Source organism: Bombina bombina, chromosome 6, assembly GCF_027579735.1.
Source record: "Bombina bombina isolate aBomBom1 chromosome 6, aBomBom1.pri, whole genome shotgun sequence".
In the NCBI taxonomy this organism is placed as follows: Eukaryota; Metazoa; Chordata; class Amphibia; order Anura; family Bombinatoridae; genus Bombina; species Bombina bombina.
In genome coordinates, this window is record NC_069504.1 from 1,111,311,525 (window position 1) to 1,111,326,280 (window position 14,756).

Genomic DNA, 14,756 nt, shown 5'->3' on the forward strand with positions numbered 1-14,756 from the left:
TTTTTAGTGTGTGTTTTAACACTCCTCCTCCAGATAAGAATACAGTCAGAAACTGGAGTGCACGCATTTATACCTGATCCTGTTTGGCTCACCAGCTGAGTGGCACAGAAGCACAACTTTAATTATATATTTAAAGGGACAGCCAACACCAGAATTTTTGTTGTTTTAAAAGATGGACAATCCCTTTACGGCCCATTCCCCAGTTTTGCATAACAAACAGTAATAATATTACACATTTTACCTCTGTAATTTCCTTGTATCTAAGCATCTGCAGATTGCCCCCTTATTTCAGTTCTTTTGACAGACTTGCATTTTAGCCAAATCAGTGCTCACTCCTCGGTAAATTCACATGCGTGAGCTCAATGTTATCTATATGAAACACATGAACTAACGCCCTCTAGCGGTCAAAATGCATTCAGCTTAGAGGTCAGCCTTCAAGGTCTAACAAATTAGCATATGAACATCCTAGATTTAGCTTTCAACTAAGAATACCAAGAGAACAAAGCAAAATTGGTGATAAAAGTAAATTGGAAAGTTGTTTAAAATTGCATGCCCTATTTGAATCACAAAAGTTTGAAGCTCTGGAAGCGATCGTGATCGCTTCCAGCCGCTCTTAGGGTATTGCAGTGATGCCTCGATATTGAGGCATCACTGCAACACCCTTTTTACCCCCACCAATGCAGAGAGAGCCACTCTGTGGCCCTCTCTGTATCGGCCAGCGATGGTGCCGATCGTTGGTGGGTAGGAGCTGTAGCAGGGAGGAGGGTGGGTGCCCCATCTCTGGTCCACTTCCTTTCAGATGTCGGGAGCGGAGGGCGGGCATGCGCGCGAGGGCACGAGAGCGCGGGAGCGTGTGGGACCTGGACCGCTACACTACAGAAAAGTCTAAGCGATAGAGGGCAAATAAGTATTTGGAAAGGGATCTGGGAAGGGGTAGGGATATGAGGGGGGCAGCTACACTACAGAAAATTGTTTTTTGTATTTATGTATAAATAAGGGTATTTTTTTAACAATCTGGGTTCTGGCAGACAGCTGCCAGTACCCAAGATGGAGGCAACTAGGTAGAGGGGGGAGGGTTAGAAAGCTGTTTGGGGGGGATCAGGGAGGTTGGGGAATAGGGGGGATCCAACACTGTAAAATGGCTTTTATTTTAGTACTGACAAACTTTCTGCCAGTACTTAAAGGGACACTCAATCAAAATTAAACTATCATTATTCAGATAGAGCGTGCCATTTTAAACAACTTTCCAATTTACTTCCATTAACAAAATGTGCACAGTCTTTTATATTTAACATTTTTGAGTCACCAGCTCCTACTGAGCATGTGCAAGAATAAGTGTGTATGCATTTGTGAATGGCTGATAGCTGTCACATGGTACGTGTATGCATTTGTGAATGGCTGATGGCTGTCACATGGTACGTGTATGCATTTGTGATTGGCTGATGGCTGTCACATGGTACAGGGGGGGTGGAAATAGACATAACTTTTAAAATTGTCGGAAAAAAAATCTACTACTCATTTGAAGTTCAGACTAAGTGCTATTGCATTGTCTTGTTATCTTGCATTTGTTGCGTATGCAAATCTACTGTGTTGACTGGTCCTTTAAGATGGCGGTGACAATTGTGAGATGGGGAGGGAAGAGAGCTTTGAGGGGTGTCAGGGAGGGATCAGGGGGTGGGATGTGTCAGGTGGGAGGCTGATCTCTACACTGAAGCTAAAGTTAACCCTGCAAGCTACCTAATTAAACCCTTAACTGTGGGGCATTATACAAGTGTGGTACGCATCATCATTTAGCAACCTTCTAATTACCAAAAAGCCACACCAAAGCCATACATATCTGCTATTTCTGAACAAAAGGGATCCCAGAGAAGCATTTACAACCATTCGTGCCATGATTGCACTAACTGTTTGTAAATAATTTCAACGAGAAACCTAAAATTGTGAAAAATGTAACTTTTTTTTATTTGATCGCATTTGGCGGTGAAATGGTGGCATGAAATATACCAAAACGGGCCTAGATCAATACTTTGGCTTGTCTACTACACTACACTAAAGCTAAAATTAACCCTACAAGCTCCCTAATTAACCCCTTCACTGCTGGGCATAATACACGCGTGGTGCGCAGCGGCATTTAGCGGCTTTCTAATTACCAAAAAGGAATGCCAAAGCCATATAAGCCTGCTATTTCTGAACAAAGGGGATCTAAGAGAAGCATTTACAACCATTTGTGCCATAATTGCACAAGCGGTTTGTAAATAATTTCAGTGAAAAACCTAAAGTTTGTGAAAATGTTTGTGAAAAAAATTAACGTTTTTTTTTATTTGATCGCGTTTGGCGATGAAATGGTGGCATGAAAAATACCAAAATGGGCCTAGATCAATACTTTGGGTTGTTTACTAAAAATATATATATATATATATATATATATATATATTTATATATATATATATATATATATATATATATATATATATATATATATATACACACATGTTAAGGGTTATTCAGGGATTTCTGACAGATATCAGTGTTCCAATGTAACTATCACTAATTTTGAAAAAAAATGGTTTAGAAATAGCAAAGTGCTACTTGTATTTATTGCCCTATAATTTGCAAAAAAAGCAAACTTTGGGTATTTCTAAACTCAGAACAAAATTTAGAAACTATTTAGCATGGCTGTTTTGGTCGTTGTAGATGTGTAATAGATTTTGGGGGTCAAAATAATGGTATCTTTAAAAAGTCTATTTAATGGCGAGAAAAGATATATAGTATGTGTGGGTACAGTAAATGAGTAAGAGGAAAATTACAGCTAAACACAAACACTGCAGAAATTTAAAAATAGCCCTGGTTCCAAAACGGTCAGAAAATGGAAAAGTGGTCTGGTCACTAAGGGGTTAATCCCTTTCCGGTGGTTAAACACACAATAAAAGCAATTTTTTTATTTTTTTTTAAATGACATTGTCTAAATAAATAGAACATCCCTTTAAATGTGAATGGATATTATTTCTTATAATGTTCTTGCCTAACTGTCCGTCTCAAATCTTTTGCAGCGGTTATGAAAACATTTAATGTGGATATAAAGGAAAATGATCTTGATCAGTTGATAGTGAAATATGATCTCCGCAGCTCTGGTAAAATATCCTACCCAGATTTCTTCCGAAATGTCATATTTTCCTCAAAGCCTCAAGAAAGCAACCTTCTGCAGAGGATAAAACTGCACAAACCACGGATACCCGTACGTAAACATCAGTGTTTTCTTACAGCAAGCTTAGTGATAATTATCCCTTGTAAAGTGGACAGAATAACAAAATCCTACAACGCATTTTGCTGCGTTCATCCTACCTGAGAAAACAGTGTGACAACACTAAGAAACGCGTTGTAGGATTTTAAAAACTGTTTTTATATTATATTTTAAATAGATACCACCAATGTACGTGGGAACTGCTTTACCAACCTGTGTTCTCAGTTGAGAATTGGGACTCATGTCTGAGTCTATGAAATTAATAATACGGATATATATCCTGTGGAAGTTCCACTGCCGCTTTGGAGGAGTAATTTTCTACAGAGTGAGCGGTGTATCAATTAGCTGTAAGATTTGCACTAATCTGAGTGTGCATTGCTTGTACATTTCCATATGAGTGATTTGGTGTAATATTATTGAATACCATGAGATACCTGCCATTGGAGCACTTTCACCTTTCTTGTTTCAGTGAGAAGAGCAGATAAAAATAAGTTTCTATAAATGGTTCACAACAATTACCATATTATAGTCACCAGGTGGCGCTCTCAACCAAAATTAAAACCAGTCCAAAAAACAATAAAAAGTCCTTGTATGTGCTGACTAGTCCAGGCTGCTCTTTGTCCAAAGATGGTCAGTCTTCTGGCAAAGGTAGGGTCTATAGAAAGGGAAGAGAAGAACACAAAGGCACCAAAATGGCCTAGTACAGTCAGGATACCAGATAATAAGGAGACAAAATCACTACTCACATGGAGCAAAGCACCAAGAGAGGTGCTTATATTGGAGGCTGGAACTTTGTGGTCGTCCAGCTGACTAAGAACAGGCAGTGCAGGTCCAGTAGATGAGTGAGGTGGGAATATCCAAGATGTGGGTTTTTCCTATATGTAAAAAACAGAAAGCCACATTGCCTAACACAGCAAAACACTCAGACCACAAGCAGTGATGAAGTGTACTTACATACGTCTATCACCAAGATGGTGCTAAGAACACAGGCTGGAACTTCTCAGCCACCCAGCAGACTGTACTCCAGCAAAGAGCTCACAAAGGTACTGTGTAAAGAGGTCTACAGCACTGCCAGGGTATGAAGTCACTCCTAGGATTAATAAAAAAGCAAGTGTATATAAAAAAGTATATATCCTTTATTAAAAAAACAGCAACGCGTTTCTCAGTCACAAGAGGACTGATGAAACAGAAAGACTGTGGGACAAGATACACATGGGTAATAGAGTCTTTATAAATTTCTTATGCTGGAACTAAGTGAAGGTGAAAAATTCTGTCAGTGCCTCTAGACTGCCCAGGAATGGCCATGACTAATACCGCGAGACACATTCAGTTCTATCTATTGAGACAAAATGAAGTGTGAATATTTAATACAAACTATTTTGCCAATGTATATTTAAGGTGCTGTGGTTGTAATTATTGTTTTCTGCATTGCTAGCGGTTCACATTTTATTTAGGCAACAAATTGCTGACAAAATAAATGGTGAATTTCGAGCATGATCTCGCCTTTACAAAAAGGCCCCTCTGGCTTCTTCATAACCATCTAAGACAGGGGTATCAAGCTTAATGTACCTGGGGGCCATTGGCCAAGTGTTCTTCTCCCATGGGGGGCCACTTGGACTGAGTAATTGCTCTTAAACTGGATATACTAGGAACTGGAAATTACATTTACCCAAGTAGTAGTGCATGATGGGAGTTCTAGCCCACAATAGACATACACACTTGTCTATATTTATCTTGTGAGTACCAAGTGAAGTGATCATTCTGGGAATGTATAACAACGTTATCCAAGCATTTATCCAAGCAGTGCATGGTGGGAGTCTACACTGGACACTTGTCTTTATATTATTCTTGTGAGTGCCTATATAGAACATCAACTAGTTACATTTCTTTGAACTCCCCCCCAAAAATCGACAGCCCATATAAATAGTTTACTTATTAAACAAGGGAGGGCCAGATGAAACTATCTTGAGGGCCACATATGGCCCTAGGGCCTGTACTTTGAGACCACTGATCTAAGAAAATAAGACATAGTGCTCAAAATATGTGCACTTTCCTAAGCCTACCTTAGTTTATTGCTATTACTTTACTCTAACACTTGTATTAAAATAACTGTTCTTTGTTGGTGTTTACTAGGCCAGTACAGGAGCTCAGAACCCGTTGTTTTTGGACGCTATGCTGAGAATACAGCCAAAGATACTCAATTGCTGGAGGCCACTAAGAAGAACATTTCAGTCATGTGACGAAGCACGGACGGGCTATATAAGTATTACTGACTTTAAACAGGTACAGTTACTGCACTTAATTTCCTAGATGCAATAAATCTCACTCACAATGTTCACTAACAGCTTACAAAAGTCACAGGGTTCTTCTCACTTAAAAAATAAATTAAACTCAATAATTAACTCCAATTAAGGGCTAGATTACATGTGGAGCACTAATTCATTGTGCCAATTTGCTTGTTTACGGGTGCACAATAAATAACCAACATTCTCGCGGTAGCAATTAGCGATCCAAAATTAGCCAGAGATCAGATCTCTAGTTAATCTTCAAAAATTGCCTCAATTGGTCCCAAAATAAAAATGCATATTGTTCTTTAACATTTCTCTATAGAGTACATACCATTTGCTTAATGTCCATTCTACATGCTACGCAGTTCTTATGTCAGGAGCTCATTTACATCTGGTCTCTGACTGGCTACAGTAAAGGAGACCAGGTAAGGTTTTCATTGGTTATCCCTAGACTGCTCTGAAATAGCAAAGCTCTGCAAATCTGCCAGCTAAATTCCAATATACTGAAATATTTCTATATCTGCAGATCTCTCACCATACAGTATTTATTGCTGATTTAGACATTTCCTAGAAGTGTCATTAATGCCTCTTTAATTTGAGAAAAATTGTCTGCTTCCCATAGAAAATAACCTGCTGGAAAGTAGCACACAAGAAGGTAACCCCTGCTTACGTCACTCATTGCCGAAACTCTATCGTAAGCAGAGGTTCCTAGCAATAGCGCAGCACTGCCAAATAGTTATAAGCTCGTTATAGAGGGGAATCATGCTCCCTATTTTGTGCTGCAAAGATCCGCTAGAGTCTGCTCCAATCAGTAAGTAAACAATGAATCTCATGATTCCTTGTTTACATGGGAGCGGAGATTCAGCTATTGCGCATGCGTCAAAATTTCACTCACAGACGCACCCCTTTCTCCCTACATAGAGAGCATGTGGGACCGCTCTCTACATCACAGACTGAATGTATGGTCAAATTAAAGGGGCGGAGGAAGCTCAATGCAGCGGTAGGATATAACGTGTTAAAATTAAAAATAAAAAGGCAGTAAAAAAAAAAAAGTTAGCGGTTTACCTAATTAGGGCGTCTATTATTCAAATCTAGCTTTTGATAAGTGTAAATTTACCATCACTTGGAATACTCTTAAACGCATAACAGAATGTGCAGGCTCTGCGCATCTTAAGCATTGTTATAGAGACATAGGGGCCAAATTATCAAGCTCCGAATGGAACTTGATGCCCCTGTTTCCGTGCGAGCCTTCAGGCTCACCGGAAACAGCAGTTATGAAGCAGCGGTCTGCTCTGCAATTTAAATGCAAAAAATTTAGTTTTCTATCTTAATACAAGGAGAGTCCACGGCTTCATTCATTACTTGTGGGAATACAGAACCTGGCAACCAGGAGGAGGCAAAGACACCCCAGCCAAAGGCTTAAATACTCCCCTCATCCCCCAGTCATTCTTTGCCTTTCGTCACAGAAGTATGGCAGAGAAGTGTCGGAAGATTCGGAGTAGTCTCTTCGGAATGGGACTGGAGTTTTAAGTAGTCTTGTCAGCCTCTCAGTGAAAGCATTGACGAATGTTAGGGTCTGAGATGCAGGGAGAGTCTCTCTGCAAAACCTTCAAGACTCGTATTAACAGCTCCTTAAGCAATCAGTGTTGACGAGTTTCACTGCCTGCTTTCTATCACTCAAGTCCATGTCAGGAGCGATGCTACAACACTGTCAAATTTGAGAGGCCGTGTTCCTGTTCCACTGCATAGATTCAGGAAGATCGTTTCATTTTTTATACCTGTAATGATAACGCAAGAAGACAGGGTCACAGTGTGACTCCTTTTATTTGAATAGAGTCAAGGATTAATATCTCCGGAAGGTGATTATTGAACAGGGGGGGGTGTATACATGATTGTTTTATTGTGTTTTTTCCTGCGATATATGTGAGAGGCGACTCTGGCAATGTGTGAACAGTCAGGTTCTTCCATGATTTTGATTACTGCGCAGCCTGTTTAGTTTGGTGCTCTTTTTCTCGGCTGCAGGGGCGGTCCTGCATAGGTGTGGCATTATTCTCTTCCTTTTCCTGACTGTCGGTTGCAGGAGACGAAAGCGGTTTCTCTGTGGGCCTGGGACATAGGAGGTGGTTACTGCCCCGGCCATTGGGAGTATAAAGGTGCCATTTATTTTTCTAAAGTCCATATTAAAGGCGCAAGCTATGAAGTACTCTGATGCGTTAGAGGGTACTCCCTCTTTGCCTAAATCTAATGCCTGTGTTTATTGTGAGGAGGCTATGGTATATCCGCCTGCTCAACTATGTTCCACATGCCTTGATAAAATAGTGATATCTAAAAAGAATAAGATGTTTAGTACCACTGAGATGTCACCGTCCCGCGAGGTGCGTTCCCTACAATCATCTCTGTTTACACATGCAGCTCCCCAGTGCACTACTAATCCTCCTGCGGAAGGGGTCCTGTGGCCGCCAGATTTTGCAGATCAGTTGCAAACGGCGGTGTCTGTGGCCTTCAGTGCTTTTCCTCGCACTGCTAAGCACAAGCGAAAGGTTAAACATTGCTATCCTTCCCAGGGGTCATCTACTCCTTTTGTCGAAAAAATTTTTCAGCAAACAGGGTTCGTTTTTCAGCCAGCAGCGGCGGTCGCTGCGGTGGCGGGATCCGCTACCTATTGATGTGACTCTCTGTCAGAGATGATCAAGGTGGAGACTCCCCTCGATGAGATACAAGAACGAATTAAGGCCCTGAGGGTAGCTAATTCTTTTATCTGTGATGTAAATATGCAGATTATTTTCTTAAATGCTAAGACATCAGGCTTTTCTGTTCTGGCCCGGAGGGCCCTGTGGTTGAAGTCGTGGTATGCTGACATGACATCCAAATCTATATTACTTTTTGGTCCAGGCCTGAACTCTATCATATCCACGGTCACAGGGGGCAAGGGTGCCTTTCTACTGCAGTATAAGAAGCATAAACCTAAGAGTTCTAATTTTCATCCCTTTCATTCAAATAAGTCCCAACAACAGCAGCCTGCCGTGAATCCCGAGCAATCAAAGGGATCTTGGAAACCTTCTCAGTCTTGGAATAAATCCAAGCAGAGTAAGAAGCCCGCCGAGACATAATCGGCATGAAGAGGCTGGCCCCGATCCGTCTCTGGATCTCGTAGGGGGCAGACTATCTCTTTTCACAGAGGCTTAGATGAGAGACATGCAGGATCCTTGGGTTCTGGAGGTTGTTGCCCAGGGTTACAGGATAGGTTTCAAGACTCACCCTCCCAGGGGCAGATTCCTCTTGTCAAATCTATTGTCAAGACCAGAGAAACAACATGTCTTTCTAGAGTGCGTGAGGGATCTCTCTTCTCTAGGAGTAATTGTACCAGTACCTCTAGCAGAAAGAGGTCTAGGGTACTATTCAAACCTTTTCGTGGTCCCAAAGAAGGAGGGCACGTTTCGCCTGATTCTGGACCTAAAGTCCTTAAACAAGTTTCTGTCAGTCCCATTGTTCAAGATGGAGACAATAAGGTCTATTCTTCCCTTAGTTCAAGAGGGTCAGTTCATGACTACGATAGACTTGAAGGTCACCTACCTTCATGTGCCAATACACAAGGATCACTTCAAGTTCCTAAGATTCACTTTTCTGGACCAGCACTTCCAGTTTGTAGCTCTCCCCTTCAGTCTGGCTACTGCCCCAAGAGTCTTTACAAACACTCTGGGAGCTTTGCTCGTGGTGGCGAGATCAAGAGGTATTGCAGTAGCACCTTATCTGGACGACATCCTGGTCCAGGCTCCATCCTGCCGGCTGGCAGAGGACCATTCGAGAGCTCTTCTACTTCTTCTGCGATCTCATGGATGAAAGATAAACTCAGGAAAGAGTTCTCTGGTTCCCAGTACCAAAGTGGAGTTCCTGGGCACAATAATAGACTCCATATCCATGAAAATATTCCTGACAGATCAGAGACGTTGCAAAATTGCCTCCAACTGTCTTGCCCTTCAAACCTCCTCGAGGCCATCCAGTGTATGGAGGTGATTGGGCTCATGGTATCCAGTTTAGATGTCATTCCATTCGCCAGGTTCCATCTACAACCTCTTCAGTTGTGCATGGTGAGGCAATGGAACGGCGATCACTCAGATCTATCCCAACACATCTCTCTGGACACCAGGTCGAGGGAATCCCTCTCTTGGTGGCTCTGTCCAGATCAGCTGTCCCAGGGGACATCCTTCCTGAGACCATCCTGGAAGATTGTGACTACGGATGCGAGTCTCTCAGGATGGGGAGCTGTTTGGGGTGCCAGGAAGGCACAGGGCAGGTGGAATCGGGAGGAATCACTTCCTCCAATTAACATCCTGGAATTTCGAGCAATCTTCAACGCTCTGAGGGCTTGGCCCCTCCTGGGTTTGTCCCGGTTCATCAGATTCCAGTCGGACTACATTACTTTGGTGGCTTACATCAACCATCAGGGGGGAACGAGAAGCTCCCTAGCCATGAGGGAAGTATCTTGGATTCTGTAGTGGGCGGAGACCCACAACTGCTTGCTGTCAGCGATCCACATCTCAGTTGTGGACAACTAGGAAGCGGATTTTCTCAGCAGACAATTGTTTCATCCGGGGGAATGGTCTCTTCACCCCGAAGTGTTTGTGGAGATTTGTAACAGATGGGGGACGCCGGAGATAGATATCATGGCGTCCAGACTCAACTTCAAGCTACCCAGATATGGGTCGCGGTCCAGGGATCCCCAGGCAGAACTGATAGATGCCTTAGCAGTACCTTTGGGATTCAACCTAGTCTACATATTTCCACTGATACCACTTCTCCCTCTAGTAGTGGCCCGCATCAAGCAGGAGCAAGCTTCAACTATTCTGATTGCTCCGTCATGGCCACAGAGGATGTGGTTTGCAGATCTGGTGGGGATGTCATCGTCTCCTCCATGGAGGTTGCCCTGTCGCAGGGATCTGCTGGTACAGGGCTCCTCTGTGCATCAAAATTCTCTGAGGCTGACTGCGTGGAGATTGAACGCTTAGTCTTAGCCAGGAGAGGGTTTTCTGAGAGTGTGATTGATACTCTCATTCAAGCCAGGAAGCCGGTTACCTGACGCATCTATGATAAGGTGTGGAGGACCTACTTGCTCTGGCATGAGACTCGTAGATCAGGGTATCCAGGATACTTTCCTTCCTCCAGAATGGTTTGGAGAAGGGACTTGCCGCCAGTTCCTTGAAGGGACAGATTTTGGCTCTATCTGTGTTGTTACACAAGAAGCTTGCTGAGTTTCCTGATAAACAGTCCTTTGTTCAGGCTCTATCCAGGATCAGGCCTGTCTTCAGACATTCTGCTCCTCCTTGGAGTTTGAATCTGGTTCTTAAGGTTTTGCAGAGGGCTCCGTTTGAGCCTATGCATTCTCTTGACATTAAAATTCTGTCTTGGAAGGTTCTTTTTCTATTGGCTATTGATTTGGAACGCAGAGTCTCTGAGTTAACGGCCTTGCCATGTGAGCCTCCTTACCTGGTATTTCATGCCGATAAGGCTGTCCTTCGTACCGGGTTTGGTTTCCTCCCTAAGTTTGTGTCTGATCGCAACATTAATCAGAAGATTGTAGTTCCTTCCTTGTGTCCTAACCCTTCGTTATCTTGGATGTGGTTCAAGCTGAAATTTTATCTTCAGCCTACGAAGGCTTTCAGACTGACTTCAGCATTGTTTGTTGCCTATTCGGGGAAGTGCAAGGGACAGAAGGCTTCTTCCACTTCCCTATATTTTTGGCTGAGGAGCATGATTCGCTTGTCTTATGAGACAGCGGGACATAAACCTCCTCAGAGGATTACGGCTCACTCAACTAGAGCTGTGGCTTCTTCTTGGGCCTTCAAGAATGAGGCCTCTATGGAGCAGATTTGTAAGGCGGCTACCTGGTCCTCTTTACATACTTTTTCAAAATTTTACAAATTTTATGTTTTTGCTTCTGCTGAGGCAGCTTTTGGGAGAAAGGTTTTGCAGGCTGTGGTGCCCTCATAATAGGGTCCACCTCCTTTTCACCCTCCCGTTTTCATTCAGTGTCCTCTAGAGCTTGGGTATTTGTTTCCCACAAGTAATGAATGAAGCCGTGGACTCTCCTTGGATTAAGATGGAAAACATAAATTATGCTTACCTGATTATTTCATTTCCATCTGTACGAGGAGAGTCCACGGCTCCCGCCAAGTTCTCCGTTGGACCTAAATTTCTTTTGTTTTTCTTCTGGCACCATTTATACCCTGATAGTTCTCCTACTGTTCCTTGTTCCCTCAACATAATGACTGGGGGGTGAGGGGAGTGGGGGAGGTATTTAAGCCTTTGGCTGGGCTGTCTTTGTCTCCTCCTGGTGGCCAGGTTCTGTATTCCCACAAGTAATGAATGAAGCCGTGGATTCTCCTCGTACAGATGGAAATGAAATTATCAGGTAAGCATAATTTATGTTTTGTCACTGCCCTCAAAGAGGCTGGGGTGCATTTTGTGGAATTCAGAATCCTGACCCTGCTACATGCTGCACAGCAGTTGCTTCATGTGTCTAGTAGCTTGATTATATCTGCCAAAGAGATAAAATAAACAATACTCAAGAGGATTTTCAAGGGGCATGTCCTTGTCCTTATAGTTAGAAAGCAGTGAAAATCGTTGGTAGCAAAATTATAGTTTTAAAGGGACGTTGAACTGCTGAGCACAACAACAGTAAGATGGTAACTACTCACCATGCTATTATTTTTCCTCCTTTGCCTGCAGCAGTTCTCTTTAACCCCTTGCAGGTGCCAGTTGGTCAAGCTTAATAATCTTCATCCTGCTTACTCTACATCTCTGAGCTTAGGCATTCTGTGTAGTATAATTGCACTGCAGTGATTCATTTCTGATTAAATTAACGTGTAAGTCCCTTTAAGCTAGATTATTCATAACCCATCATGAAAATAAAGAAAAGACCACTAATTTACTAAAGGCCAGATTACAAGTGCGCGCTGAATTATCGCGCTCCCGCTGGTTATTGCTACCGCAATCTCTAGTTAATTTTATAAATGTGCCCCAGTATATACACATATAAACACATAAATATAAATGTATATACACATATAAACACATAATTATAAATGTATATACACATGTAAACACATAAATATAAATGTATATACACATTTAAACACATAAATATATATGTATATACACATATAAACACATAAATATAAATGTATATAAGCATACAAACACATAAATATAAATGTATATACACATAAACACATAAATATAAATGTATATAAGCATATAAACACATAAATATAAATGTATATACGCATATAAACACATAAATATAAATGTATATAAACACATAAATATAAATGTATATAAGTATATACATATATATTTACAATTTACTGCCATCGCTGCGCGACTTACCCCCTTCGCTGTACTAGTTCTCAAGCCATGTCGGACAGCATGAGAGTGAGACTCCCATTGGAGCCTATGGATGTGCACTCTCATGAGCGCAATGCTACCCAGCAATGCAAATATGAGGTCACATTCGCATTGCGGCTAACTTGCAATATCAGCGCACATTTGCGTGCGCTGGTATAACTCAGTGGAGTGCAAACCATTTGTTATCTAGCCCTAAATATCTTTCAGCCAACATAAACAAATGGTTGGTTACTTTAGCGTTATCTTACTGGCCTCTTGAATGTGTTAAATGTATTTAAAAAAATCAGTTTCACAGTGCAAACCTTTTAGAGATTTGATGACATCATCGTGTATCTATTTGCCTTACAAGCTGTACATGTGTCATGCACCGCGAGTCTCATTGTTTTTTAACCCAATTAACTGCTTTGTTTGCAGGTGTTACGGAAATATGGTTTCAATTTATCAGAAGACGAATTCTTCCACATCCTGGGCTACTTCGATAAAGATTTAAAATTAAAATTATCTTACAATGATTTTTTGAGTGATTTTCTAAGATAGAGAAGAATTGTGAGTTTACGATTGCCACCATTCTGTGTGATTGCCACATAGCCGATGATTGTATTTTTAATTAAAGGGACATTACAATCAATATTTTCTATCATGCATATGAAAGAACAACATTTATATCTATTTTATTTTATTTTTTAAAATGTTAGATGAAATCTGTTTACATTTGAGTTGAAACTAATACAGCAGTATTGGTTTTGGATTTCCTGCTAATTCCTGCTGCCTGATGAGAGCAAATGCCTCTGCGTTACTGGTGGAGAGGGACAGACAACAAAAGAAAACATTGACTGAAATACATTGTAAATGTTTGTATAATGTCGGTGTTGGTCATAAACTGCAGAGCAATAAATTACATCAGAATGTCAAATAGGACCCTAATCGTGTGTGCTATTTCAGTTAACAAATGTCTGCACCCTTTCATGTTATTGGTAATGAAAAAAATTAAAATGTATTAAGGTTTCTGCATGAAGTGTTGGGAAACAAAATTATACTAAATATTTAAGCTGTAAACAAACTGACATTTGCAATAAAATTGTGTGCTAATAAAATGTGTTGTGCCTCTTCTGTATTTAGTGTCTGGGAAAACTTCAGTGGTGACATCAGTAGTGTATTTACTTTTTGTGCTGCTCTAGGCACTGGGAAATCTTCTGCCTCTGAGCCCTCTGCTTCTAATAATTGTAACTATATTTGCATCATACAAACAGAAGCCAGAGTCATATGCAGGGCTTCCAACATCTTTCATATTGCCAGATTGTTGCAGTTTGGGAGCTCAGCTGTGCTTTCTCTCTCGCCAAAGGGCTAGATTTTACCCATGGCCCAGCCCAGCCACTGCTTAGACCTCTCAGTCCTGGGTGACAACCAGGAAATGATAGGAGTATCCCTGTATACATCAATCCAACATGAATTAGGAATGAAGGCAGTGAAATACTTTCTACAGGGTGGCTCAGAAGAAAGTGAACTACATGCCATGTTTATTAGCAAACTGTTAGAAGTCATATCGAATTACAACTTTTTTACCTTTGCAAATCAATTGTATCTGCAAGTCAGAGGCACGACAATGGACACAGCACGTGCACCCACCTTGGCCAATCTTGTTCTAGGCTGGTGGGAAAATCAGGAGGTACTTTCTGAGCCAAATTCACACATGACAGATAAAATTCCATTATGTATTCGCTATATAGATGACATCCTGTTCATATGGGAAGGCACTGGGGAAGAATTAACCCAATGTATCAATACCCTAAATTACAATGAAAACTATATCAAATTGACTTTTA

At 41.4% G+C, this 14,756-nt stretch overlaps 1 protein-coding gene across 1 annotated transcript in view; it reads left to right on the forward strand.

Moving 5' to 3' along the window:
• The window catches only part of EFCAB6 (EF-hand calcium binding domain 6), a 423,875-nt gene extending 409,848 nt beyond the window's left edge, over positions 1 to 14,027 (forward strand). The window contains exons 28-30 of the mRNA XM_053719700.1: positions 3,051 to 3,235; positions 5,375 to 5,524; positions 13,348 to 14,027. Of these exons, the coding sequence (XP_053575675.1) occupies positions 3,051 to 3,235; positions 5,375 to 5,524; positions 13,348 to 13,470 (458 nt within the window). The 3' untranslated portion in view covers positions 13,471 to 14,027. The remainder of the gene's footprint in view (positions 1 to 3,050; positions 3,236 to 5,374; positions 5,525 to 13,347) is intronic.
• The last annotated feature ends 729 nt before the right edge of the window (positions 14,028 to 14,756 follow it).